At 42.6% G+C, this 26,690-nt stretch overlaps 1 protein-coding gene across 2 annotated transcripts in view; it reads left to right on the top strand.

The window, feature by feature from the left end:
- The window catches only part of MOB3B (MOB kinase activator 3B), a 164,505-nt gene that overhangs the window by 61,569 nt on the left and 76,246 nt on the right, over positions 1 to 26,690 (top strand). For both annotated transcript variants that reach the window (XM_073345567.2, XM_073345566.2), the window contains exon 2: positions 6,343 to 6,922. In XM_073345567.2, coding sequence (XP_073201668.1) covers positions 6,505 to 6,922 — 418 coding nt within the window. In that variant the 5' untranslated portion in view covers positions 6,343 to 6,504. The remainder of the gene's footprint in view (positions 1 to 6,342; positions 6,923 to 26,690) is intronic.

Raw genomic sequence — 26,690 nt, 5'->3', positions numbered from 1 at the left:
TCCTCTGCCTGCCGGGTCCAGGAAGCAGCCTTGGGTGGGTTCAGGGGGTACTGGCTCCAGGTCCAGGGTGAGAAACAGTTCCTGGCTGTCGGGAAAACCGGTTTCTCCGCTTGCTTGCTGTGAGCTGTCTACAACCTCATCATCATCATCTTCTTCGTCCCCAAAACCTGCTTCCATGTTGCCTCCATCTCCATTGAAGGAGTCAAACAACACGGCTGGGGTAGTGGTGGCTGAACCCCCTAAAATGGCATGCAGCTCATCATAGAAGCGGCATGTTTGGGGCTCTGAGCCGGAGCGGCCGTTCGCCTCTCTGGTTTTCTGGTAGGCTTGCCTCAGCTCCTTAAGTTTCACGCGGCACTGCTTTGGGTCCCTGTTATGGCCTCTGTCCTTCATGCCCTGCGAGATTTTGACAAAGGTTTTGGCATTTCGACAACTAGAACAGAGTTCTGATAGCACGGATTCCTCTCCCCATACAGCGATCAGATCCCGTACCTCCCGTTCAGTCCATGCTGGAGCTCTTTTGCGATTCTGGGACTCCATCATGGTCACCTCTGCTGATGAGCTCTGCATGGTCACCTGCAGCTTGCCACGCTGGCCAAACAGGAAATGAGATTCAAAAGTTCGTGGTTCTTTTCCTGTCTGCCTGGCCAGTGCATCTGAGTTGAGAGTGCTGTCCAGAGCAATCACAATGGAGCACTCTGGGATAGCTCCCGGAGGCCAATACCGTCGAATTGTGTCCACAATACCCCAAATTCGAGCCGGCAAGGCCGATTTAAGCGCTAATCCACTTGTCAGGGGCGGAGTAAGGAAATCGATTTTAAGAGCCCTTTAAGTCGAAATAAAGGGCTTCATCATGTGGACGGGTGCAGGTTTACATTGATTTAACGCTGCTAAATTCAACCTAAAGTCCTAGTGTAGACCAGGGCATAGAATTATAGGCCTGGAAGGGACCTTGAGAAGTCATCTAGTCCAGTCCCCTGCAGGACTAAGTATTATTTAGACCATTCCTGACAGGTGTTTGTCTCACCTGCTCTTAAAAATCTCCAATGATGGAGATTCCACAACCTCCCTAGGCAATTTATTCCAGTGTTTAACCAACCTAACAGGAAGTTTTTCCTAATGTCCAACCTAAACTTCCCTTGCTGCACTTTAAGCCCATAGTGCTGCTTGTCCTAGTCTCAGAGGTTAAGAAGAAATTTTATTCTCCCTCCTCCTTGTAACAACCTTGTATGTACTTGAAAACTGTTATCATGTCCCCTCTGTGTTCTCTTTTTCAGGCTAAACAAACCCAACTTTTTCAATCTTCCCTCATAATTCATGTTTTCTAGACCTTTAATAATTTTTGTTGCTCTTCTCTGGACTTTCTCCAATTTGTCCACTTCTTTCCTGTAACGTGGTGCCGAGAAATGGACACAATACTCCAGTTGAGGCCTAATCAGCACGGAGTAGAGCAGAAGAATTACATCTCATGTCTTGCTTACAATACTCCTGTTAATACATCCCAGAATGATGTTTGCTTTTTTTGCAACAGTTTTATACTGTTGACTCATATTTAGCTTGTGGTCCACTATGACCACCAGATCCCTTTCCACAGTACTCCTTTCTAGGCAGTCATTTCCCATTTTGTATGTGTGCAACGGATTGTTTCTTCCTAAATGGAGTACTTTGCATTTGTCCTTATTGAATTTCATCCTATTTACTTCAGACCATTTCTCCAGTTTGTCCAGATCATTTTGAATTTTAATCCTATCCTCCAAAGCACTTGCAACTCCTCCCAGCTTGGTATTGACCCCAAACTTTATAAGTGTACTCTCTCTACCATTATCTGAATCATTGATAAAGATATTGAACAGAACCCCACCCATTATGTCCATCCAGCATGACTCTGAATCATTGATAACTACTCTCTGGGAACGGTTTTCCAGCCAGTTTTGCACTCACCTTATAGTAGCTCCATCTAGGTTGCATTTCCCTAGTTTGTTTATGAGACAGTCATGCAAGACAGTATCAAAAGCTTTACGAAAGTCAAGATATACCATGTCTATCGCTTCCCCCCATCCACAAGGCTTGTCACCCTGTCAAAGAAAGGTATCAGGTTGGTTTGACAAGATTTGTTCTTGACAAATCAATGCTGATTGTTACTTATCACGTTATCGTCTAGATGTTGGCAAATCGATTGTTTAATTACTTGCTCCATTATCTTTCTGGGTACAGAAGTTAAGCTGACTGGTCTGTAGTTCCCGGGATTGTCCTTATTTCCCTTTTTATAGATTGGCGCTATATTTGCCCTTTTCCAGCCTACTGGGATCTCTCCCGTCTTCCCTGACTTTTCAAAGATAATGGCTAATGGCTCAGATATCTCCTCAGTCAGCTCCTTGAGTATTCTAGGATGCATTTCATCAGGCCCTGGTGACTTGAAGACATCTAATTTGTCTAAGTAATTTTTAACTTGTTCTTTCCTTATTTTAGCCTTTGACCCTACCTCATTTTCAATGGCATTCGCTATGTTAGACGTCCAATCGCTACCAACCTTCTTGGTGAAAATTGAAACAAAGTCATTAAGCACCTCTGCCATTTCCACATTTTCTGTAATTTTTCCCTCCTCATTGAGTAACGGGCCTACTTTGTCCTTGGTCTTCCTCTTGCTTCTAATGTATTTGTAGAATGTTTTCTTGTTGCCCTTCACATCTCTAGCTAGTTTGATTTTGTTTTGTGCCTTGGCCTTTCTAATTTTGTCCCTACACACTTGTGTTGTTTGTTTATATTCAGCCTTTGTAATTTGACCTAATTTCCACTTTTTGTAGGACTCTCTTTTTTGATTTTTAGATCATTGAAGATCTCCTGGTTAAGCCAGAGTGGCCTCTTACCATGCTTCCTGTCTTTCCTACGCAGTGGTATAATTTGCTCTTGTGCCCTTAATAAGGTCTCTTTGAAAAACTACCAACTATTTTCAATTATTTTTCCCCCTAAACTTGCTTTCCATGGGAACTTACCACCAACTCCCTGAGTTTGCTAAAGTCTGCCTTCATGAAATCCATTATCTTTATTTTGCTGTTCTCCCTCCTACCATTGCTTAGAATCATGAGCTCTGTCATTTCATGATCACTTTCACCCAGGCTGCCTTCCACTTTCAAATTCTCAACCAGGTCCTCCCTGTTTGTCAAAATCAAATCTAGAACAACCTCTCCTCTAGTAGCTTTCTCCACCTTCTGAAATAAAAAATTGTCTCCACTACATTCCAAGAACTTGTTGGATAATTTGTGCCCTGCTGTGTATTTTCCCAACAGATGTCTGGGTAGTTGAAGTCCCCCCATCACCACCAAGTCCTGTGCTTTGGATCAGTTTGTTAGTTGTTTAAACAAAGCCTCATCCACCTCTTCTTCCTGGTTAGGTGATCTGTAGTAGATCCCTACTATGACATCACCATTATTTTTTTTAATCCCTTTTATCCTTACCCAGAGACTTTCGACAAGTCTGTCTCTTATTTCCATCTCAACCTCAGTCCAAGTATATACATTGTAAATATATAAGGCAACACCTCCTCCCTTTTTTCCCTGCCTGTCCTTCCTGAGCAAGCTGTACCCTCCTATACCAATATTCCAGTCATGCATATTATCCCACCAAGTCTCTGTGATGCCAACTATATCATAGTTGTGTTTATTTACTAGCATTTCAAGTTCTTTCTGCTTATTCCCCATACTTCTCGCATTAGTATACGGACATCTAAGATACTGACTTGATTTCCTCGCCCAATTCTATTTTCTCTCCTTTATCCCTGCTATAACAACCCATGCTCCTCCCAAATTCCAACCCTTCTCCCACGTCTCCATGTTTTTGACTTATCTGTGGGCTTTGGTCACCTGCCCCATTCAAACCTAGTTTAAAGCCCTCTTCACTAGGTTAGCCAGTCTGTATCCAGATATGCTCTTCCCCTTCCTCACTAGGTGGACCCCATCTCTGCTTAGCAGTCCTTCCTGGAACAGCATCTCATGGTCAAGGAAGCCAAAGCCCTCCTGGCGACACCATCTTCGCAGCCAGGCATTCACCTCCAGAATGCATTTGTGTCTGCCTGTCCCCCTACCCTTGACTGGAAGGGCTGAAGAGACCACCACCTGCACTCACAACTTTTACTCCCAGAGCCCTGTAGTCACTTATTGGGGTGGTGGCTGCGATCCTTCCAGCCTCGGGGTGCATGGCTTCTCCTCCGCCACCTTTTGGGGTCATTCCTCGTAGCTCGTTGCCAGGGCAGCATATCGGTTTTCCATCACCATGGTGGGTGGGTTGGGAGTAAGGGTGGAGCACTGCCTGCTGCCAGAAATAACCAGCAGCCAGTGTCCTCCCTGTGACAGAGCCATATCTTCCTCCCCTAGTGGTGTAACAGCAGTCGTCTCTTGCTGGATAGCTCTCTCAGCCTTGGATGTCTCCATATGAATACTCTTGAGGAATTCCTCGTGGGCATGGTTGCTCCTCAGCCTAGCTATCACCTCCTGTACCTCTCCCACCTGCTTCCTGAGAGATTCCACCAGCAGGCACCTTTCATATTGGATGGTCCCCCCAGCCTGGCTTTCTGTGAGTGGGAAATGCAGGCCACAGTCTCCGCAAATTCACACCAGGATCTGGGTAGAGGCATCCGTGGTTAGGCTGTCTGTCTGGATAGAGGAGCAGTGTTGGCACTGGCAATGCAGCCCTTCCTAACCATAGCAATTCTAGTATGACTCTCTCTCAAACTCCCCTCTTTGCAGTCCTCTGTTCGCTAGCTCCCCTTGCAGTGCAAGGATGTGCCAGAAGCAGCACAAGGGTGTGCCAGGGTTGCTTAGCTGGTCTCGCTGACAAATTGGCAGGATGCCAATCTCTGACTATTTTTGTTTTCTTTATGGCTATAAATCCTCCATTACGGAGAGGATACCTCACACACCAGATTGCTGTCTGTCGAGGTCTCTGTTGGTATCTTGTGGTGTCAGAAAAGGCGGGGAGGGTATTTCCTTTCTCCTCCTACCCAGTTGGCAAAGGCCTGGGAGATAATTTTCAGAAGAATGTAGATTTAGTGCTTTGCACATGCAATCTAGCAAAATTTTCGTGTGTATGTCTTGAGGAAAACAGTGGAGCAGCATAATCCCCTAAAGAGAATTCATTAGAAGTTAATGGTACAAGAGTTTTGTAGTTTTATGCATATTTGAAGTCTGTTACTGTATTTCAATAACACACTGCATGAAATGCCCCCTCTCTAGAGATTTATTCGTAAAGCCCTTACATGTTACTCAAGAAAAAATCCCATTAAACTGGCTACTAACCACCAGATCACCTATCACTATGCTTCATTTACTTATGATGATAATCCCTGGGCACACGTTCATAGAATGCAGTTATGGAAGGAATAATTTCTCCCTCAGACAGGCTAACTATGAAAACCATAAATGGTGTCCTGTCAGACCTATTCAGAAAACACACCACAAACTCTTGGGGACCAATATGCGTAGCATTCTCTTGTGGAGAAGTCCTACAGAGTTTTCTAGAAAGTGACAATCTTTTCATAGATTTTTTTTTTAAACCACAGTAAAGAATTTAATAGAAAAGTAAGACTGTGCTATAGAGTTACACAGAATGGTTCAAAAGAGCAATATAAAGGATGTCATTCTCCATTTATCGTACACATTTTAAGAATTATTTCTATACAGTCTTATAGGTTTCACCTCATTAGATCCTAAAGGATATGTAAAATGATTAGGTTCACTAATTAAAAATAATACTAATAATACTAATTTAATTAAAAATTAAAGTGCAGCAAATACTGCTAATAAATACTTGTAATCTGTAGACACAGAAAGGAGAGCATGGATTTATCATTAAGGTTTTGTATAGATACTGTGTGTTGTTTATGAACAATTAGACACCACATTCTAAACTAAGATACAATATTACTCTTGGTTATATTTTAAATAAAGGAGACATGATCACTGTAAAATTAAGCACAACTGAAAGGTATGTTCCCAAATTATGGATGCAGTAAGAGCCTGGGAATGTATTATACATGACACATTTCGTTCCCCTTTTGCTAGTGACTAGTGATTTTGAGTGCCCAACTTGAGACATTTTAAAGTGGCCAGGTGTTCAGTGCATGCTGAAGATCAGGCCCCTTTAAGGGTTTTCACAATGGGTACTAAAAATTGGAGGCACCCAAAATACCTAGTCACCTTTGAAAATTTTGGCTGATACGTTTTGGAAACTTGCTTTTTAGCTCCCCAAAAATATGCTTCCCATGGTTTTGAGCGTGATGATAAAACAGTAGCAAATTGACAAGGCCCGAACTGGGCTTAACACTAACATACCTTTCCATGTCTTTAGGAACATGAGGTCTTCTGGGCTTTCAAGAGGAAGAGCTGGTGGACTGCATAGACATTGACAACAATTTGTGTGACGAGAGTGGGACCTGCGACAGGAAAGTCTTCGCTTTGGATATATACGTTAAATCTTCGCCAATTGCTAGAGGGCAGAAAATTACCAGACATGTCCATAGCCCTCAAGCAAGTTTTTAATAAGGACAAGACCTTCCGTCCCAAACGCAAATTTGAACCTGGGACCCAGAGGTTTGAGCTCCATAAACGAGCACAGGCCTCACTGAACTCGGGAGTGGACCTGAAAGCAGCTGTGCAGCTGCCCAATGGAGAAGACCTAAATGACTGGGTGGCAGTTCACGTGGTTGACTTTTTCAACAGGATCAACCTGATCTATGGAACTATCTGTGAGTTCTGCACAGAGAGGACCTGCCCGGTGATGTCTGGGGGCCCTAAGTATGAGTACCGGTGGCAGGATGACTTGAAGTACAAGAAGCCCACTGCATTGCCAGCACCCCAGTATATGAACCTTCTCATGGACTGGATCGAGGTGCAGATCAACAATGAGGACATATTCCCTACTAGTGTGGGTGAGTCCAAGCAAAGCCTAGAGCCACAAACCGTATTTCACTCTGTGTGCCTGGAATGCTCCATTTCTTTTCCTAATAGTAATGGCTCTTGAACTCAGAGTGTTAGGCCCTGGAGTGCTGCTGGGGAGATGTCAGACGTTCCACAGGAGTAGCATGTCAAAATATGAAATGATTGCTTGCTTTAAAAAAAAAAAAATCTTTTCAGCCCAGCCACTAATCCCTGGTAAGCCACTTAGCTTAATTATTTAGGGATGGCAACAGCAAGGGCAACAATACTATAGTAGCCTATCTGAGGCCAATCAGCTCTGAACCTTCACTCCCTTGCATCTTAAGTAGCCATTGACACCTATACAAAGTGAGCATAAAAACCTACCCACGATGGTGGCATTTTACATCCACTTCTCTAATGGCTGTGCATAATGCAAGGCAGTGGAGAATCAGGATCACAGTGTGGACTGTTATCCATGGTCCCTTTGCCCCCTCTCCTGTCCCCCCATGAAAAGACGAAGAGGGGGGAAAGTGAGCAACTATCCTCTGGAGGAAAAAAAATCCAAATCTTGTCTGTGCCCAAGTCTTTATGATGGCTACTGATGCTGCTAACTGTGGATGCGACATTTTTCCTTAGTCACTTTTCAAGGTAGAACTGCACTTTAGAGAAAGTTTGATTTAACAATTTATTTTTATTATTTCTAACTTCTTGCAAATCTCAAAGCTGTGTGATTATCCTAAGGGATAAGGGAACGTCGTGTTTATCAGCACGAGGTTCAGAAAAGATCTGGCTTAAGTGAGGTAAGGAGTAGCAAGGGGAGGGCAATACTGAAATCAAGTGGTTAGAAGATTACGCAGGCTGGCTTAGTTTAGAAGGGTTTGTTGGGAGGTGAGAGCATGTAGCAAGATTGCAAATATCAGTAAGCTCTGCTGACCTTTAGATTGCTTACTGCCCAGCTCTGATCATCATGTGGGTGGGCAGACTTGTTGTGGGTTTGTGTTCCAGAGACTTGTCCCTCTTCCTTTCCTCTCATTGCATATCGGTATGAAAGGTGGTGGTTACAGGCTGTAACTTAAACTCCTCCAGTTTATCGCACAGCAGGAAGAAGGCAGGTTTCAAAGGAAGCTGTGACTCATTTTATGGGCAGTGGGAAGTGGTTTAGATTTCTCCAGGTCTCCTTGATTTTTGAACTTTCACTGAAATGTATGTGGGCTTTGTTGTACCGTTGTTGTGTGATGGCTCGTTCCAGTGTTTCACTTCCCTTTGGTAATATCAGTGATTTTGTTTATATGTGCAGAAAATATTTATGGTCAATTCTGTGGCTTTGGGAGAGGCAGATAACATGTTGACAGCTTTTATTGAACCAAGAAATAATCTATAATACCCAAACTTTCAGTGCTAATAATCCCCTTCTTTGGAAGAAGTGACCGGAGGAACACTGCAGGAAGCCAGCAGAACCCCAAACTCGGGTCTCAGCCTTCTGGTTCATCTGTAAAATAGCTTTGCATTCTATAATACTTGAGCCAAACACTTCTGGGCCTGGCATGACTGTTCTCCTCTCTGGTCAAAGTGCACATATGCTGTGAGAACACGGATGCAACAGCAGAGGTTGTGAAAACTCATGCCTGAGACCAGAGGGTCCCACTCCCATGTATGCCTTCTTTCACCCCAACCAGGCCAGCCAGGTTCATATGCTGCCCTAATTGTTGCCCTTACCCTGCGGGAGTGGAAATACAGCTGGATCCTTGCTTCTCTTCTCTGTACTCTTGCACCAGTTCCAAGGCAAGGTGAGACTTATTATCACTAAGTTTCACTTAATTTCCCTGCTGTGGGGGCACACTGTGCTGGGACTGGAGCACCCATGGGACCAGGGCAGTGGCAACCAATGGCAGATTGAGAGGAGAAAAGAGGCAAAAGAAGGTCAGTAATAATATTTTGTATGTTCAAAGAGCTGTGCAATTACTGGCTAATTAATTTTCATAGCATCCCTGTGAGATAGGCAGATAGGTATTGTCCACGCTTCAGAAGTAAGGATGGTGGAATGAGGCTGACATCACTGTGCTTGTGCAGCTTAGAACTTTTATCAATAACATGAGCTGGGGGACCTGACCTGCCTCTTGCCCCATAGCACTGGGCATGGAATTTCAGGTAACGGTGGAGCACCTCCATGCTACCTGGATCTTGTTAATTTGGCCAGGAATGCAGATCACTTGTGGGGTGAGTTATAAGGGGACACAGTACCAATTCCCAGACTAATTTCCATCACTCGTTCACATAGTTGACTCTCTTCTGCTCCTACACGTCGTTTACACACCTCTGAGACGTAGGCACTTCAGGAGGAGATTTTATGGATACCCTAATGAAGCATTATTGCATAATAATGCCTTTTTCTTAGCTTACCAGAAACATCTCCTGCTCTGAGTACATCTGTACACGAGTACCAAGCAGTATCTATTGCAGGCACTAGTTTCTGTTTTGGATTGGTTGTGAAGGCTCAGATTTTGGATGCCCAACTTGAGTGACGTTAGGTGCTGACATTTAGAGATGTGCAGCACCAGTTGACTTGGGCTAGAGTTATGGGTGCTTGCCACCTCTGCAAATCAGGCCCTACGCATCCCAAGTTAGGTACCCCAGGTTCGTAGCCCACTGAAAGTTTGGACCTAAATGTTGCCGTGAGAGTCAGTTTCCCCTTAGAGGTTAGAGTGGATGCCCGGGCATCAGAACTTCTAGGTTACATTCTAGGATCAAATAGTGACTCCCTGGGAAACTTTGAGCAAGTTATATAACTTTTCTGTGCTTCAATTTCTGCATATGTAAAATGGAGATAATTGCCACCCAATGATTAACGTGTTGCTTGGAAAGCTCTTAGAATAATACCTGTGCTTAGCTGGCACATTCCATCCATGTTCCACCTTTCACTGTCCCCACTGCACGAGACAGAAGCTTTGGGACTGTGGTGTGCCAGGGTTGCTGCCAGGGCTGGCCCTGGACCAAATTGTGCCCCAGGCAAGAAGTGTGTTTGGCACCTCCTCGCTCCATTTGTTAAACTTTTTAATACCTTGCAGCACCCTGGGCGGGTCGTCTGACCCTAAATCTGGCCCTGGTTGCTGCTGTCTGAGTCACAGCTCCCTTAAGGGATCTGTGCACGTTCTCCTTTCTATTATTTCGATTCTCCTTATTTTCATTCAGAAAAATTAATCACAGTGAAATGGCAAATGCTCGTTCTTTGAAGCAACTGAATTTGATTACAAACTGGTATCTGACCAAAAGAGGTTTATCTTGTGCCGTGCACTGTTGTTGCTACCACAGTCGTTCTAAAGCACAGCGAGCATTATTTTACCTCTTTTTAGGCTGTCTTTATGCTGCAGCTACTTCTGTGATCAAAAAAAGGTCTGCAGAAAGAAACTCTGCATCATAAAAGTCTGGTTATTAATGGAAGGATTAATTTACTGCTGTGCATCTCTGCAGTGAGTCCCCCATAGATTCCTTTAAAAAAAAAGTTTGTGTCCTTTTTACAGGATTTGAGCTGCCGTTTCCATTAGCAAATGAATTTACTTAAGGGAATTCAGGGAGGAATTTGTAATGGCAATCCACAGAAACTGTGCACATTTCCAAAACTAATCCTATTAAATAACGCCCTCTTTAATTGTATGTACATCACGCAGACTATTTAGAGTAGGATTTCCATAATTGCTATTAAACACAGCTTTTACTGATGAGCTACTTGAAGGGGTCGAAAAATAGTTTCAGAAGGGCCAATCGTATTGGGTTTCTTTTTGTTTTGGTTTTGGGGGGGTTTTGTTTTCCTTTCCTTTCCTTTGTGGTTAAAAAACTGTAACTAGGAACTGGGTGAGTTAAAATGAGATTTACCAATTTATAACATGGACATCTGTATATATTTACACTGTACTCTCATCCCTGGGCCCCCTATCAGGGTCAGTCTGTGTGTTTCCTGTGGTCTATGGCCATTTCCTTTTGTGCTTTCTGCAGTCGTTCTGAGCAGTTCATTTGCTGATCTCTGTCTCTCTCACTCCCTCCTGCTAGCATCTGCTGTTGCTAACACACAGGAATGACTGGAGGATGAGAGCAGGACCTGGTATGGGAATTGAGGTGCTGATAGCAGAGTGGTGAGTGGCTAAGCAAACCACTTGCTGAAGATAGGCGCACTTCTTTCTGACAGTGTAAAGCCTTAAAGGGTCTCTTGTGCTGATAGCCTCTTGCTGTGGGGAGTGGTTTCCTTAATTTTTCCCCACTGTTCTCAGTTTGAATTTTTGTGAAGTGAGATTATAGCATGTCCGAGGCTAACAGTTCTAGAGACTGAAATTATATAGCCACAAACTTCAAGCTCCCTGCATTCCCCTAGTCATATGCCTCAATCCTGGTTTATAGGATTTATATCTGTAGTGTGAAAGATGGTTCAGTCTCCACGCCAACTCGAGGCTACTGTGTTGAGGCCATCAACCCTGGTTTTGTTGGCGGGGGTGTTTTTTTTTTTTTTTTTGTAATTAATTTTTTAATGATTTTCCTAAAAAAAGCAGACAACAAAAGGTACAAAAAGCTAAATGGCTTTCAACTTGAATACTTTTCCAAATACCACACATTGCATGGGATTGCCAGCAGAATTATAGAATGATGCAATTTTACAACTTGTCAAAGCTGCAAGGCCAAGCAACATAAAGCCAGACACCATAAACATAACATGTTAGGGTGCGAATAACAGTAATAAAATAGGTTTCAGAGTGGCAGCTGTGTTAGTCTGAAAAACAAAAAGAACAAGGCGTGCTTGTGGCACCTTAGAGACTAACAAATTTATGTGAGCATAAGCTTTCGTGGGCTAAAACCCACTTCATCAGATGCATGCAGTGGAAAATACAGTAGGAAGATCTAGATATACACACAGAGAGAGCATGAAAAAATGGGTGTTGCCGTACACACTATAATGAGAGTGATCAATTAAGGTGAGCTATTATCAGCAGAAGAAAAAAACTTGTAGTGATAATCAGGATGGCCCATTTCCAACAGTTGACAAGAAGGTGAGAGTAACAGTGGGGGGGGGGAAGGGGGAAATAAGCATGGGGAAATAGTTTTACTTTGTGTAATGACCCATACACTCTGTCTTTATTCTAGCCTAATTTAATGTTGTTCAGTTTGCAAATTAATTCCAATTCAGCAGTCTCTCGTTGGAGTCTGTTTTTCAAGTTTTTTTTGTTGTAGTATTGCAACTTTTAGGTCTGTAATCGAGTGACTGGGGAGATTGAAGTGTTCTCTGACTGGTTTTTGAATGTTATAATTCTTGATGTCTGATTTGTGTCCATTTATTCTTTTACGTAGAGAAAGTCTGGTTTGGCCAATGTACATGGCAGAGGGGCATTGGTAGATGTGCAGGTGGATGAGCCTCTGATAGTGTGGCTGATGTGATTAGGCCCTGTGATGGTGTCCCCTGAATAGATATGTGGGCACAGTTGGCAACGGGCTTTGTTGCCAGGATAGGTTCCTGGGTTAGTGTTTTTGTTGTGTGGTGTGTGGTTGCTGGTGAATATTTGCTTCAGGTTGGGGGGCTGTCTGTAAGCAAGGACTGGCCTGTCTCCCAAGATCTGTGAGAGTGATGGGTCGTCCTTCAGGATTGGTTGTAGATCCTTGATGATGCGCTGGAGAGGTTTTAGTTGGGGGCTGAAGGTGACGGCTAGTGACGTTCTGTTACTTTCTTTGTTGGGTATAAATTGGAGACTACGGACATGAATAGGTAGAGGGAAGGGGAGGGAAGTGAGGGGAGGAAAAATGAAAAGAGGTTAGGTGGAATGGCTGAGGTTAGGAATGAAAAGAGGTTAGGTTGAACGATCTCAACTTTTTTTTTTTTTTGTTAATACAAATGTATCTAGAAATGGGGTTCAAGTTTCGTAGGAGTCATGTCATTGCTCTCTATAGTGATAAGCTCTTTTTTCTTTGGCTGATAAGTCAGTCAGGTCTGTATACCGCTGCTCTATTCTGCACATAAGCCCATTCTTCCCTTTTTGTAAACTTGTACTTGGCTCATTGCAGCCCTCAAGAACCAAAGTCTTTGTGGTAGAGTTAAACCCAGTTTAGCAGATAGATAACCTAGGATATAATTTTCGGCCGAGGTTTGGCTGCTGAAACCTAGCACTATTGATGTGGACTCTTCTCCAGTAGAGACCATTTCATCATGTAGGCCATCAAACAACCATCAGATGGCACCAACTTTCAGTGACTGTCTACCCAGGCTGGATTCAAATTGATGACTTAGCAACCAAAGGCTCCATAGCCTCTTATGTATCTCTTGGACCATGCAGTTTCTTTTCTCTCCTCTCCTTCCGCACACACCCCCTCCCCCCCGCCGTATGATATTTGGTCAGCAGGTAGAAGGCATGGTGAACATCTTTATATTCGAGCATCAGGAAATAGTAGATCCTGGGAACAATTTCTGTATTTGGTGAGTTGCAGTTTTCATCTTTGAGAGCGATTAATTACAACATGCTGTGTGTAGACAGTGCTGAGGGGAACTGGGTGATCTAACAGCAATTTGATGATGTGCTCATTGTGTGCCCCGACTCCTGCACAAAATAAATTAAATTACTGATGGTTCTTCTCTCCCCTGCACTCCCACCTCCCGCTGGAGCCTTACATTGGGCATAATTATTTTTCATTTAGATTTTGCTGGGGAAATATTTCTCTTCGAAGAGTCACTGAAAAAAAGATTCAGAGTCATAGATTTTTAAGGCCAGAAGGGACCCTCCTGCATAACAAAACCCAGAGAACTTCACCAAGTGACTTTGCATCAAGCATGTAACTTGCAATGAGAATTCCATGTGAGAGACCGTATGTTTTGGTAGATTGAAAATGGGCTGGGAGCCAAGAACTTCTGCACTGTAGTTCCAGCACTGATAAGTTATTTAAGTGGTGGTGTAATTTACATCTTGGGTATAAATTGATCAGAAACTGGATAAGTACTGAAGGAGCACCAATTTGGCATTCAGTGGAAGTGCAAACTTACTTATGCTCTAGGCCTTGTCTAAACTAGGATTTGGAAGGTATTAGCTAACACATGTGAACGGTCTAGTGTAGCCAATGCAGTGTTAAAACTGAGGCTCCTCCCTAGGCTTTCACTTGACCAGTTTAACACATCTTAAAAGATATAGTGTCCTGTGTATAGTAGGATGTTAATGCGTGGTAGCTAACACCTTCCAGATCCTGACGTCAATAAGGCCTGAGAGTTGAGGTAGTCGTATAGTATCCCATGGGAAAAGTTCTATAGAATGTCATATGGATGAAACCAGGGATCCTAACAGACATTCAATAGGGTTTGTATAGGGTTTTTTTTAACCAACAACGGGAGCTGTATATGGTCTTTACCGATCTGACCAAAGCCTTCAACTCTGTCAACCATGAGGCTCTGTGGAAAATCATGTCAAAGTTTGGCTGCCCAAGCAAATTTATCACCAATGTAAGACTCCTCCAGGACCAGATGACTGCCTCCGTCCTGTGCAGTGGCTCCACCTCTGAGCCCTTTGTCATCCAAACTGGCGTAAAACAAGGCTGTGTACTGTCACCCACCTTTTTCTCCATTTTCTTAGCAGCTATGAAAACGTTAACCCAAGACTGTCTACCACAGGGCACTGGCATCCAATATTGGACTGACGGCAACCTCTTCAACCTTTCTCGTTTCTGTGCCAGAATGCAAGTAATGTCGGCAACAATAACCAAACTCCAGTACGCAGATGATTGTGCTCTCGTTGCACACTCAAAGGAGGCTCTACAAACAGCCCTTAATTGCTTCTCTGAAGCTTACAAAAGCCCAGGGCTAACTCTGAACATCGGCAAAACAAAAGTTCTCCACCAGCCAGTCCCTGCTCAATCATGAGACCCAGCAAGGAAGATCTACGTTGATAAAGAAGAACTGGAAAAGGTAGAATACTTTGCCTATCTTGGCAGCCATCTCTTACAGAGGGTAGACATAGCCAACGAGATTCAGCACAAAATCTGCTGCGCCAGCCTTGCCTGTGGCAGATTGTCTCGCCAGGGGGGTGTTCAGCAATCACAACATCAGAACACACAGTAGACTTTTAGTTTATAAAGCAAGGGTAATCCCAGCTCTCTTCTGCGGCTGTAGGTCTTGCGTGACCTATAGAAAACACCTGAAAAACCTGGAACACCAGCACGTTCTATGGAAGATCTTCAACATAAAGTGGGAGGATCATCGTACTAATGTCAGTGTCCTCACAGAGGCCAACATCATCAGTGTTGAGGCCCTGATTATCCAGCACCAGCTCAGGTGGAGTGGGCACTGTGTGCACACGCCCGATGTACATTTACCAAAACAACTGCTGTATGCCCAACTCACCAAAGGAGAAAGGAAATGGGGAGGCCAAAAGAAACACTTTAAAGACACCCTCGAGATAAACATAAAAGGATGTGTCATCGACACCACACACTGGGAGACAGCAGCCCGGGACAGGGATAACTGGTGAAGACTTGTCAGAGAAGGAACGTCCACTTTTGAGGAAAATCACCTTGCACTGGTTGCAGAAAAACGCAAGGGAAGAAAGGAAAGACAGTTGTCACGCAGCAATCGTGGCCCAACCCTGTCTTCCAACGACACCTACAACATCTGCCAATGAGCCTGTGGCTCAAGGATCAGACTCCTCCATCACCAAAGGACCCATGAAAAATAAAACCTGTGAAAGAGATCATCCTCGACCTTGAGGGATCACTGAGGAGCATTTTAAGACAGGGATGTGATTCTCTATTAAGTTGCATAGAATAGTTCAAAAAGTCTATAGAATAGTTACAGTTGTCGATCACTTTTCCAGTAGTGGTATAAGATTTTTCCGAATGGGCAGGAAAACAACTAACAAGAGAGTGTAAGTTAAAGCAGGTCCCTTGTACTTTAGCTCCTCATCTGCTTATGCCAAGGCCGGATTTGGTTTAAAGAAGAGCTTTATGTTTCATAGTCCATTTCCTCCTCACACGTTGATCTTCTTCCCACTGCAACCCCTACACTCTCACTCACACATACCTTTTCTTTTTGGCCTTTGGGACAGCACATTTGTTGTCATGGAAGTGACATCACTGTTAAGGCTATTGGGTAATGTTAAAAAGAGTGGTGACTCAAATGATCAATTAGCTCCAGTAACAACTTTTTGAGAAAATCCTATAGAATTAATATAAAAATATTTGTTTTGCGGCCGCCTTATACAGTTTAATAGAGAATTGTAACCCTACTATTGAATCCTAAAAAAATCCCAAAATAGCAAGGATTTAATTCTCTATTAAATTTGACAGGTTTTAAGAGTAATTTCTATAGAAGCCAATTCTTTTCTTCTTTAGGATGGCAAGAGAGGGGATTAGCAGCATTCAAATAACCAAGTCCAAATTAGTCAGCCAATAAGTAGCTTCAGAAGAGGCTTGGTGTAAATCTGACACCACTGGCAAACAATCAAAGCAAACGCTAATTTATGGTGTAGTCCATAGTTTCCTGGTAATGTCCACAGTCATATTGTGGGTTCTCTCTCATCTTCCGAGGGTATACGAGATGACAGCATCTGCCACGCAATGTTCTGAAATGGTTCAATGTGGACCATTGTTTCCAGGGTAGGCTGAAGCCTGGAAGGTCTTTTGTTGGGCTGGCAATCAGGTGCTTGTTTGAGACGTTCGCTTACCCCAGGATTCTTTCCAGTGGCCTCAGGATTGAGTGAGAGAGCTTTAGTCCTGTTAAATTTCATTAACACTTTATCAATTTAATCCCTATTAAATTACATGGGAATTTCCACTAAGGAAGAATTGGCTTCTTTAAATAGAATTTATTAATTTAACAATTTCCATTTGGCTATAAAGGATAACTATAACTAAAAGCATAAAACATATTGTACGCCCGTGTCTCCCTTCTTATAGGCTCTCAACCTATCCTGGTACTGGTTATTAATTAAAGGCCTGAGTAAACAGGTGTGCCCTGGACTCTGGTGGACCACTTGGGGAAGCCAGTTCTATAAGGCAGCAGAGTATCCTAACTCTCTGATCCAGGAAAGCATAGGTTTCTCCTTCTCTGTTTGGGAAGTGAGATCGGTTAAAAGAGGGAGATTCCTTCTGCATTCTTTGCCCTGCATGAGTGAAGAAATCAACCGGGCACGAACAGATGTGTGGTCATTGCATCTCTCCAGTCATTAAACCACATCGTGCGCGCGCGTGTTTGTGTGTGTGTGAAAATTGCAGAACATTTCTGCTTTCAAGAAAGGTTTTGAGGCTCTGCTGACCTAGGCTATATGTCAAAGTCTCCTCCACCACCACCCTGTTTTTTGTTCCTATCGTTCAGGAGCTAACAGATGTCTCTGCATAAACTGGGCCAGAAGATAAACCAACTCGCAAACTTAAAAAAAAAAAAAAGAGAGAGAGAGAGAGAGAGAGTTGCCACCTCCTCCATCAGGGCTGAGAAGCATCCCACTAGCCCCGTCTGGATAATGAACAATGCAGTTTACAGGATAATTAAAAGCCTGGCCTTTTCACCACTCCAATGCCTGTCTTGCGTAGCTGATTATTCCTGGGAGCAATTTGGGTCCTTGTTTTTACGTGTTACAGAACATGCCTTAACTACCTCAGGCCTATGAAAGAATAAGGGCCAAAGTGTAGAAGTAGTCTAGACAAGCTCCAGGCCCAATCACTCTTAATTACTTTGGGGTAAGAGTGATCACCACAGCTCCTTACTGTCGCCATCCCATTTGTCATGCCATTTTAATCAGAAGCAATTTGCACTGCTCTTTTAGTTAGTAGACTAATGCCAAGACTCAAAACACTGGCTAATGCTGAGTTTGTAAGTATCCAGTGTGGAAACAGTGTTCTTTAGGGATTGGATATTGTGAGTTTTAAGTGACTAGCTCGTGTATAGCTGCAAGTTATGGTCAGAAACGGGACAGCTTTGGCCAGCTGTTGCTCTCATGTAGACCAGTGTAACTCTATTGACTTCAGTGGGACTGCTCTGGAGTTACTGAGAGCAGAAATTGTCACTTGGACGCTCAGTGTAAAACGGTCCTTTGGAGGAGTCTAAAATACTTTAAAATGCTATTATCATTATCATCGGCGCTTTCTATAAATGACATTGTGGAGTCCCAGATCTATTCTCTCTTAGTGGCATTCAGAGCAGCTTTGCACCATTTCTAAACCAAAAGGTGTTTTCGAACTGTCAGCTGTATATGCTCAACCTGAAATTTGAAAATCAGACTCTACTTCCCACTTTTAAATCGTGACCATTAACAATCCATCAGCAGCAGTGCCTGCTGCAGTCCCCGGATGAGCTGATTTGGGCTCAAGGGCAGTAATTTGCTGTTGTTGAGAGGCAGTGTGTTGGAGTAAAATGGAAGGAGGGAAGGAATAGTACCTCTGTGCAGCATGATTCCTTCCCTATGCCGTCTCTGAGGTGGACTGGCAAGCCCCCCGCACCCTCCACTTGCATAGAGCAGATCGGAAAATGACCATGTTGCCCAAAATTAGGAATCAAAAGGTCTCATGTTTCCCTCGCCATAAGTACAAATGTAGTAAACCTCAAATAAGCACATTTAGTGGTATAGCATGTAAGGCCTAATGATCTAGCTGAGGAGAACCTTTTCCAAGTGCAAACTCCGCATTGACAAAAGGCTTTGTGGTTCACCAGAATCCTCTTCCCCAGTAAATGCTGCTGGCTTGTTGCCATGTGTGCAGTTTACTGGAGGACAAAGTCTGCTTCCAGTTCAAACATGTAAATTACACCTTATCGCAGTCCTCTGTTGACAAGAGTCTGCAGCAGAAAACAACGGTCAGTTCTTTGACATTATTTCACAAGGGAATCCTTCGCTCAGTTGGCATGAGGGTGGAATTGTTTCTCAGCTGGAGAGTGTATATTACAGCACTGGCTCCCCATCTGTCTAGTTCCTTTATATCATGGCCATCACCATGGTATCTGAGAGAGTTTATTACAATGAACTAAGAAGGTTTCAGCTTTTTTCCATGCTTCAGGGATTTTTTGTTAGTGGTGGGATTAATGAGGGAAAGCTCAAGGTTAGGGCCAATAAGTGGGTTTTCTATTTCATTCCAAAGGGGCTGAGACTTGTGCTCAATCTGATCTCTCCTGGGAGCGAGATGCAGATTTGTGGGCCAGTCACAAGAAGAGCTTTGTCTCCTGTGTACATAGGTCTTCACTCTTGAGCTTGCCACTTCAACTGTTCCAGCGGGAAGTAACTGCCATAGCAGGTTCTGATCATATAGGGTCAGATGTCGCTTGCATTTACTAGGGCTAGTCACATGGAGGACTCACAATCACACTCACAACCTGAACTCCAAACTCACCTAGACTGGGATCTATTGCTGTACATTTGTACAGCATGGGTAAAGTCAGCAGTGTATTGGAGTGGTGCTGGAGTTCACATGGTCTGTTTTGAGTGTGAGGAACTGGATGCTTACGTGGGGGTTGGTTATTTATTAGAACGGAAAGCAAGTTTGCTAGTGAGCTGAAGTGTCTGTGAGTGACTTTCTTTTGCAGAGCTGAATGATATTATTATGAATAAGGGGAATAACTCTTTGTGTGAAACCTTTGAAAAGTGGCTTGTGTCTGAGATGTTATGAGACTTCAGATGTCTGTGACATTTTGGATTTGGGGTGTCTCTGGCTGTTTAGCAATAAAGACCCGAAGAAAGTAAAACTCGCAGAGAAAATTTTCAAACAGGGTTCATTTTCGCATGTTTCCCCTGCAAAGGTTAGTAAATATTTTACCATACAAATATTGTAGAAAATTCAGTTGTGCTTGGCGGAGTTATTTATTGTGTTACGTTAGGATACAAGCTTTTGAGAGCAGTGACCTTGTCTTTTTGTGTTTGTGCAGAACCTATCCCAGTGGGGCCCTGATCATAAATGGGCTTTCAGATGCTACAGTCATGCACTAATAATAGTCATAATACAATGTAATCATTAAGGAATAAAGGGATTTTAATCCAGTGTTTGGTGCAAGTCTCAGTACGGTCTTCCCCATGGAGCTGCTTGGGTGCCTCTGTCATATGCACTACAGATCAAATTCCAAAGCTTTGTAAGTAGGTATAACCTCATTGCACCTGTTTACACCACAGTTGCACCAGCTACATCAGGTCTGAACTTGCACCTGGTTTGTTTGTTGGGTTTTTTTGCAAACAGAATGGTAGAATTAGAAATCAAACAGACGTAAGTCATTATTGGCTTCCTTTAAAGGCAACCCACATGTCTTTATAGACATTTTTGGACTTAATTCAAGAATGTGCTTAAAAGGTAACTGGTTAAACACCACTTCTGATCATAAAAGACATGTGTGCTCCCTTATGCTTTAAAAAAAATATCAGGGACCATATACTCAGATAGTTTAAAACATTAGTTCACACTACTCTTGGATTCCTCGGTGCTGCAGAGAATGATTCTGTATAGGTTCTTCTATTGTCGTAATTCCCAGTGTGTCTGAGCACCTTCCGGTAGTGCATTGAGTGATGTGACTAACATCTGTCACGTGTGGCTTATTCTTTAATCCTCTTCCCTCGGGGAGAATTGTGTATGCAATGTAGTGTTTTAGTCTGGTAGACTGTAGTTCAGTATATACGATGCTGTGTGTTTATATTAGAGAAGACAGCTTGAAGCAGTGAGCCTTGCACTTGGAGTGGAAGGTAGTGAGGTTTGTGATGGTGGGCCCTTAGTTCCTGTGGGAGTTCCGTAGTCTTGGACTAGTCCCCTGAGAAAGCTCTGTCTCCTGCACAGATTAGCTTTATCCTGGTGCTAGAAAATTCCATTGTGCCTGATGAGTGGAGTTATTGTTCGCAGTGTTCATCCCAGAGCTTTAGGTGATCTTTTAGGTATACTGGGCCCTGGCTTGAAGATAAGAACCATGACTTCAAACTTGACTTGAGTGGAGCAGTGCAATTCAATCGCTGTGCACCACTTTGGAAATTTCCGAATGTATGTGACAAGTCTAATAGCTTAACTGATGTAAGTATGAAGTACTGAAGGAGCCATGTTGCCTACATTTTTCTCCTAGATATGCAGTTGAGTTGCAGACCCAAATGTAAAAGCATAACATTGTTGTGTGTTTATATTAAACTCCGAGTTAGGTTAAGGAAACACTGGTTAGGGTATGCAGCAAAAGAGAAAACGAAGAAGAGTGTGTCCTTTGTGACAGTCATTTCATAGGAATAACTCTTGTATACCAGAGATGTACTCTCAGTCACTCTCAGTTGTCTTCTGCTCTGCGGATGGTCAGTGGTTGTTCTAGATGTAGTTTCTGTTCTTTGAGATTGTATTTCCTGTGCTAGATGTGTCAGCCAGTAACTAAAGTAGAGAGCATGAGGCTGAGTGCACTTTTACATTTAGTGACACCTAGGCGGCCTTTTGTCCCTTAAGAGTGGTGCACAAATGAAAATGAGTGTGTAGTGCCTTTTTGTCACGTCACAGATCTATTGCACAGCTTAACACCTGTGCATCACAGAAGGCAGTCTCTGTTCAACAGAAGCCCGGCACTGGAACAGCCAAAGTTATTGCAGGTCTGAACTGAAATTCATGGGCAATGCTACAGCATTTAAGACAGTTCACACCAGAGCCTGCCTGCTTTGCACTGGGCTCAGGTCACTTCTTGTCAGCCCCTGATGAATGGGGGAGGCCTGATCCTGGGAAGTGACGAGCATGTGTAACTCCCATTGACTTCATTAAGAATGTGTTAGATGCTCAGCATCGGGCCCTAAATTCAGCCACAGATCCACAGATCAGTAACTTTTTTAAAAAGTAGTGAATACTCATCTGCAAAAATTCTGGGTTCAGATGTGACACTCTGATAAATAAATTATAATTTATTTATAATAATTAACAGCATATCACATATTAAACCTTCCTAAAATTAGTGGATCAAATTCTGCTGTGTTACTCAGGTATAAATCTAGAGTAACGCCACTGCCACTTACTAGAGAAATACCAGTGTAACTGAGAACAAACTTTGGCCTAATATCCGAACGTTGATGTAAGATTCCCTCTTGTTAGGGTATGCTGTGCCAGGTTGGATATTATTTGATGGAGATCAAAATTAAAGCACCATTCAGAAACCTAAAAGATGATCAGACTCTGACCCACAGATTTCTGGCAGGCAGGGGAACAATCTTGCACTCAAATTTATTAAGAGAAAAGAAAAGACGTTTGGAGAGACTAATGCCATATGTGAGATGGCGGAAGGAAAGTGTGCCTGCTGTCGCCTTGTGCATTGGGATCACTTTTACCTGTGCCTATGTAATTTTAATAGGCACTTGTCTCAAGTGACAAGTTGCTGTATCTAAGTACCAGTTGGAAGGGGGAACCAGATATCGGAGGTTTCGTAGATGCCAGCTGTTAGAACAAAAACAATACAAACTCTGTAGCAGACAAGTTATTTTCATTAGCTTTTAACTGACCATCCACCGCTGTTCTTTGTTCAGCAGCAACACAAAACACAGAGTCATCTGGCAAATGCTGAAATAAGGGGGAAACCATCACAACCCTTCTTATTGGAGCTTCGACCTGTTTATCACTGAGAGCTTTGATACAGGGCATACAGATAGCTGAAAATAAGCTGGAATACAGAGATGTGGTCTTGAGAGACAAATGGCGCCCTAAAATGCCTGTAACTGCCCTGTTTGGGTCTAGCCGATTGACTTCTGGTTTCTCATTCATAGAGTTTAAAGCCAGAAGAGATCCTTAGATCATCTAGTATGACCTACTGTATATTACAGACCATTAAATGTCACCCAGTTAATGCAGGTTTTTGTTGCTCATGAAGTCAAACTAACAAGCAGTTTGTGTTCACCAGCAGCATGTCAGACAAAGCAGTATTAGAGTGAGGAGCACTCCACTAAAAGAGCTGGGTCATGTGTGTAAATATTTATTACCTCTAATGAATGAAATATGCATTTTCATTGTATGTTGCCAGTGAGGGTAAAATGGTCAGTTCAGAAATCTCAAAATGGCCCTTTAAAAGTTATGCTTTGTCAATCACAGTAACTTGCAGTGCTATAGTATTTAAATATGCCCAGTTCTTTCAGTCTTTACTCTTAGGTCATGTTTTCTAAACCTGTTACTATGTTTGTTGCTCTCTTCTGGATTCTCTCCAATTTGTTCACATCTTTCTTAAAGTGTGGAGCCCTAAACTGGTCCCAATACTCCAATGCTGAGCAGAGCAGTTACCTCCCATGTCTGCTGTCTGAATATAGCTTTGGCTATTTGCTCCAGAAAAGGAGAAAGAATTTAGCTTTACACACCTTGGGACTGATGAAAAGAGACATGTGGTGTGATGGCTGAACTGTGTAGAGGGGGAACTCAGTGCTGTTACAGCTGAGTGGCTGTTTGGATTCTTAGTGTTATTAGTCATTAAACCATACGGTGCTGATGCTTGCAAACCGTGTGGCCACATGAATGCGTAATCCTTACAGTCCTCAAGTTGAACAATTATATCCTTAGGATTCTACGTTTAGGGATGAGGACCAAGTTGATTTGGCTGACTGATTTCACTGCTTTTTACCCCATGCCATTTTTAAATGAACTGTTCGGTGCTTTCCATCGTGGTGATTTGGAAAGTTTACCTTCCCCAAAAGCCTTGGTCCCATTTCAAATGAATGTCTGTCCATTCTACAAACAGAGCAGAGCACTCTTGGTCAATATAACCAAGGTCATAACACAGGCAAAATAATGTTCGTTATTACGTATGAGGTCATAAGAATTGCTAACCGCAAGCAATCAAAAATCATGGGCCAGGCCCTAAAAATCAGGAGATTTAATAAATAATTTTGGGTTCTTTTTATTTTCCTTCAGGATCCCTGGTTTTCACTGAAACCAAGAGGGCTAGAAGTTTATTTTTAAATGAAAGCTAAGGTTTTTGCAGAATAATCTTATTCGAGCAGCTGGGGCATTAAGAAAAATAGCAAATGTAGTAAAACTCATGATAAAATCAGGGACAACACTGGATAATTCAGCACACAGACCAGAAACTAATAAAGATGAAAACTTGTGTTGGTTTATACAGAGATCACAAATCCACTCATCTATAAAATGGGCATTATTATACTTATGTAATTGCTGGGCTCCTCTGATGCTCAACTAATGAATATTTGTAATGTGTCTTAGCTCCAAACATGGAAAACACTATATAAATTAAGTATAATACTGTACTATTGGGCTGGCTGAAAATTGTCTATCAAAACTGTTTTTCTATAGAAAATTAAGTTTTCGATTAAATGAATTTTTTCACTAAAAGTATCTGCTTTCTGTGGGAAATTATCATTATTTTATTGTTTGTTGAAAAACTAACCACTGAAAAATATAAATCTTTTGAGTTTTTGGTCCCAAACAAACATTTCTGCTGAAAAACATAATATTTTGATTTTGAAATGTCACCAGAGATCTTTAGGGCTGGCTAGAGAATTGTAGTGATATTTTGTCTTAAATTTTGTCAGCATGAAATATCTTTCTCCCCACTCTAGAGAAAAATGCAGCATGTATGGAATAGAGGGCAAAGGTAAGATTTAGGACCCTTTCACATATTGCAGTGAAATACTTGATATTAGCTCCTTTCCTGTCCCCCTGCCTCTCACCCACTCACCAACCTCTTCCAATCTGACATTTCTAGTTTCCCAACACAAGTATCAGCAGCAACCAAATGTGAGTGGCTGGATGGCATTTGGCAGTGCAGAGAGGGTTAACACCTTCCAGTCTCATGGTCAGTCAGTTTTCAGTTTCCAAGTGAAATAATCTCAACCTAAGAAATTGAGAAGCCCTTGATTTTTGTGCTTTTCATTCCCTTGATAAAGTCTGGTGAGGGGGAGAGGGCGTTATTCATTTTTTATGATACTCTCAATACACACCATTTATCACCCTTCTCCATGATAAACTAGAATGAATGAAGCAGCATGAAAAAATATATTAAAAGGAACAGTCTTGGTATGATAGCTGCCTCGACTAGGCCTGCTAGGTCTTTCACATCTCTAACTTCTGTTGTTTTAAATTATCATTGATGTGTATGCCCCTGTGACGGGTTAGAACCCCCTTCTGGGATGTCACCTGATGTACTGGGATTTCACTGAGCCTGCCTGCTCCACCAGCCTGGGCTCCTGCTTTCTGTTTTGCTGAATCAGGCTCTCTGACCTCTGGCAGCACACACACAGGTAGGGAGCACCAGCTGTAGAATCAGACAGAGGCTGCAAACAGCTCTCTGTGGGAAGGTCAGCTAGGAAATTGCCCAGCACTCAAGTGCAGCTTCCCTCTGGAAAACACACCCAAGATAATATTGTCTTGCGCTGTATAGAAAGATCTGCACAATGCAAGCTCATAAAAATTCGCCCTCTCCCTCAATGTGAAGAGATATGCGCAACTTCTTCCCTCTCTCCCCCTCCGCTCCCCCAGTTTAAATTGAACAAACTGGGTTATGTTATAAACAAAAAATAAGTTTATTAACTATAAAAGGTAAATTTTAAGTGATTATAAGAGATAGCAAACAGAACAAAGCAGATCACTAAAGAAATAAAACAAAACATGCATACTAAACTTAAAATCTTAAAGAGACTGGTTTCAAGAAGTAATTTTTCACCCTAAATGTTATTTTAGGCAAGTTGTAGAGTTTCTGTAGCTAAGAGTTCCAGTTATCTCTCCTTTCAGACTGGACCGCTGTCTCAATCTGGACTCACCCCTGCCTTTTCCCTCGGGTTAGTTCCTTGGTCTCTTCAGGTATTTTCAGCAGTCTTTCTTCTTGGGCAGGCAATGGAGGAGAGAGTCCTGTTTGCCTTACTCCCCAGCCTTAAATAAGATTTACATGATGTGGGAATCTTTTTTTTCCCAGTCTTGACCTCCCCCTCCTTTTAGTGGAAAATTACGAGAAGTCCAAGGTAGTGTTTAGTACCAGGTGACAGGACCACCTGACCTAGAAGTGTCACAGCTACGACCCAAGATGCCTCTTAGGAAGGAGAGAGATTAGTATCTTCAAATTCTCACTGTTTCTTCCTAGTGGTTCATCAAGGCTGGTGGCCTGTTGTCTGATGGGTCTCTCCCAAATACACACCCAGTTGTAATTGTTACATAGCCAATATTCCTAACTTCAGATACAGAAATGATACAGGCATACAAATTGGATAATCACATTCAGTAAATCATACCTTTCCAATGATACCTTCCATGAGCCATCTTGTATAAAGTATATCTTAGATGCCATATTCATATCAGAACCATATTTTTAAGAATATGGGGTGTAACATCACAACTCCTGCTCTGGGCGCTTTAATATTTTGTGGGTTCTCACCAGATATCTCGATAGCAAGCCAGAATCATAGGTAGAGCAATGGGCAGCATCAGTGTAAATATAATATCTGGCCAGTTTTCAAAGGATTTCAGTACATGATTATTTATTTATAGTTTGTATAACAGTGGGGTCCTGGAAACCCCAACAGAAATCAAGGCCCAATTGATGTACACACACTTAGTAAGGATCCCTGCCATGAGGAGCTAACAATCCAAGCAGACAAAGTGTAGGAGAAAGGAAGTGCTATCATCTTCATTTTATGGACAGGAAACCAAGGTAAAAGAGATTTGTCACCCCATGATCATACAGGGAGTTTGTGGTAGAGGAACTGAATCCAGTTCTCCTGAATCCCAGTTCATTGACCACAAGACCATCCTTCCTCCTTGTCAACATATTTGCTTTTCAATAATATTTACTTTTGTCCTAAGAGAAATCCGGCACACATGAATGACACTTCTTTATTCTGTTTGTGTTTTTTTTCCCCT

This window comes from Lepidochelys kempii, chromosome 5 (genome assembly GCF_965140285.1).
Source record: "Lepidochelys kempii isolate rLepKem1 chromosome 5, rLepKem1.hap1, whole genome shotgun sequence".
Taxonomy (NCBI): Eukaryota; Metazoa; Chordata; order Testudines; family Cheloniidae; genus Lepidochelys; species Lepidochelys kempii.
The sequence above is the reverse complement of the archived record's forward strand: the minus strand, read 5'-3'. Positions and strand labels throughout refer to the sequence as shown.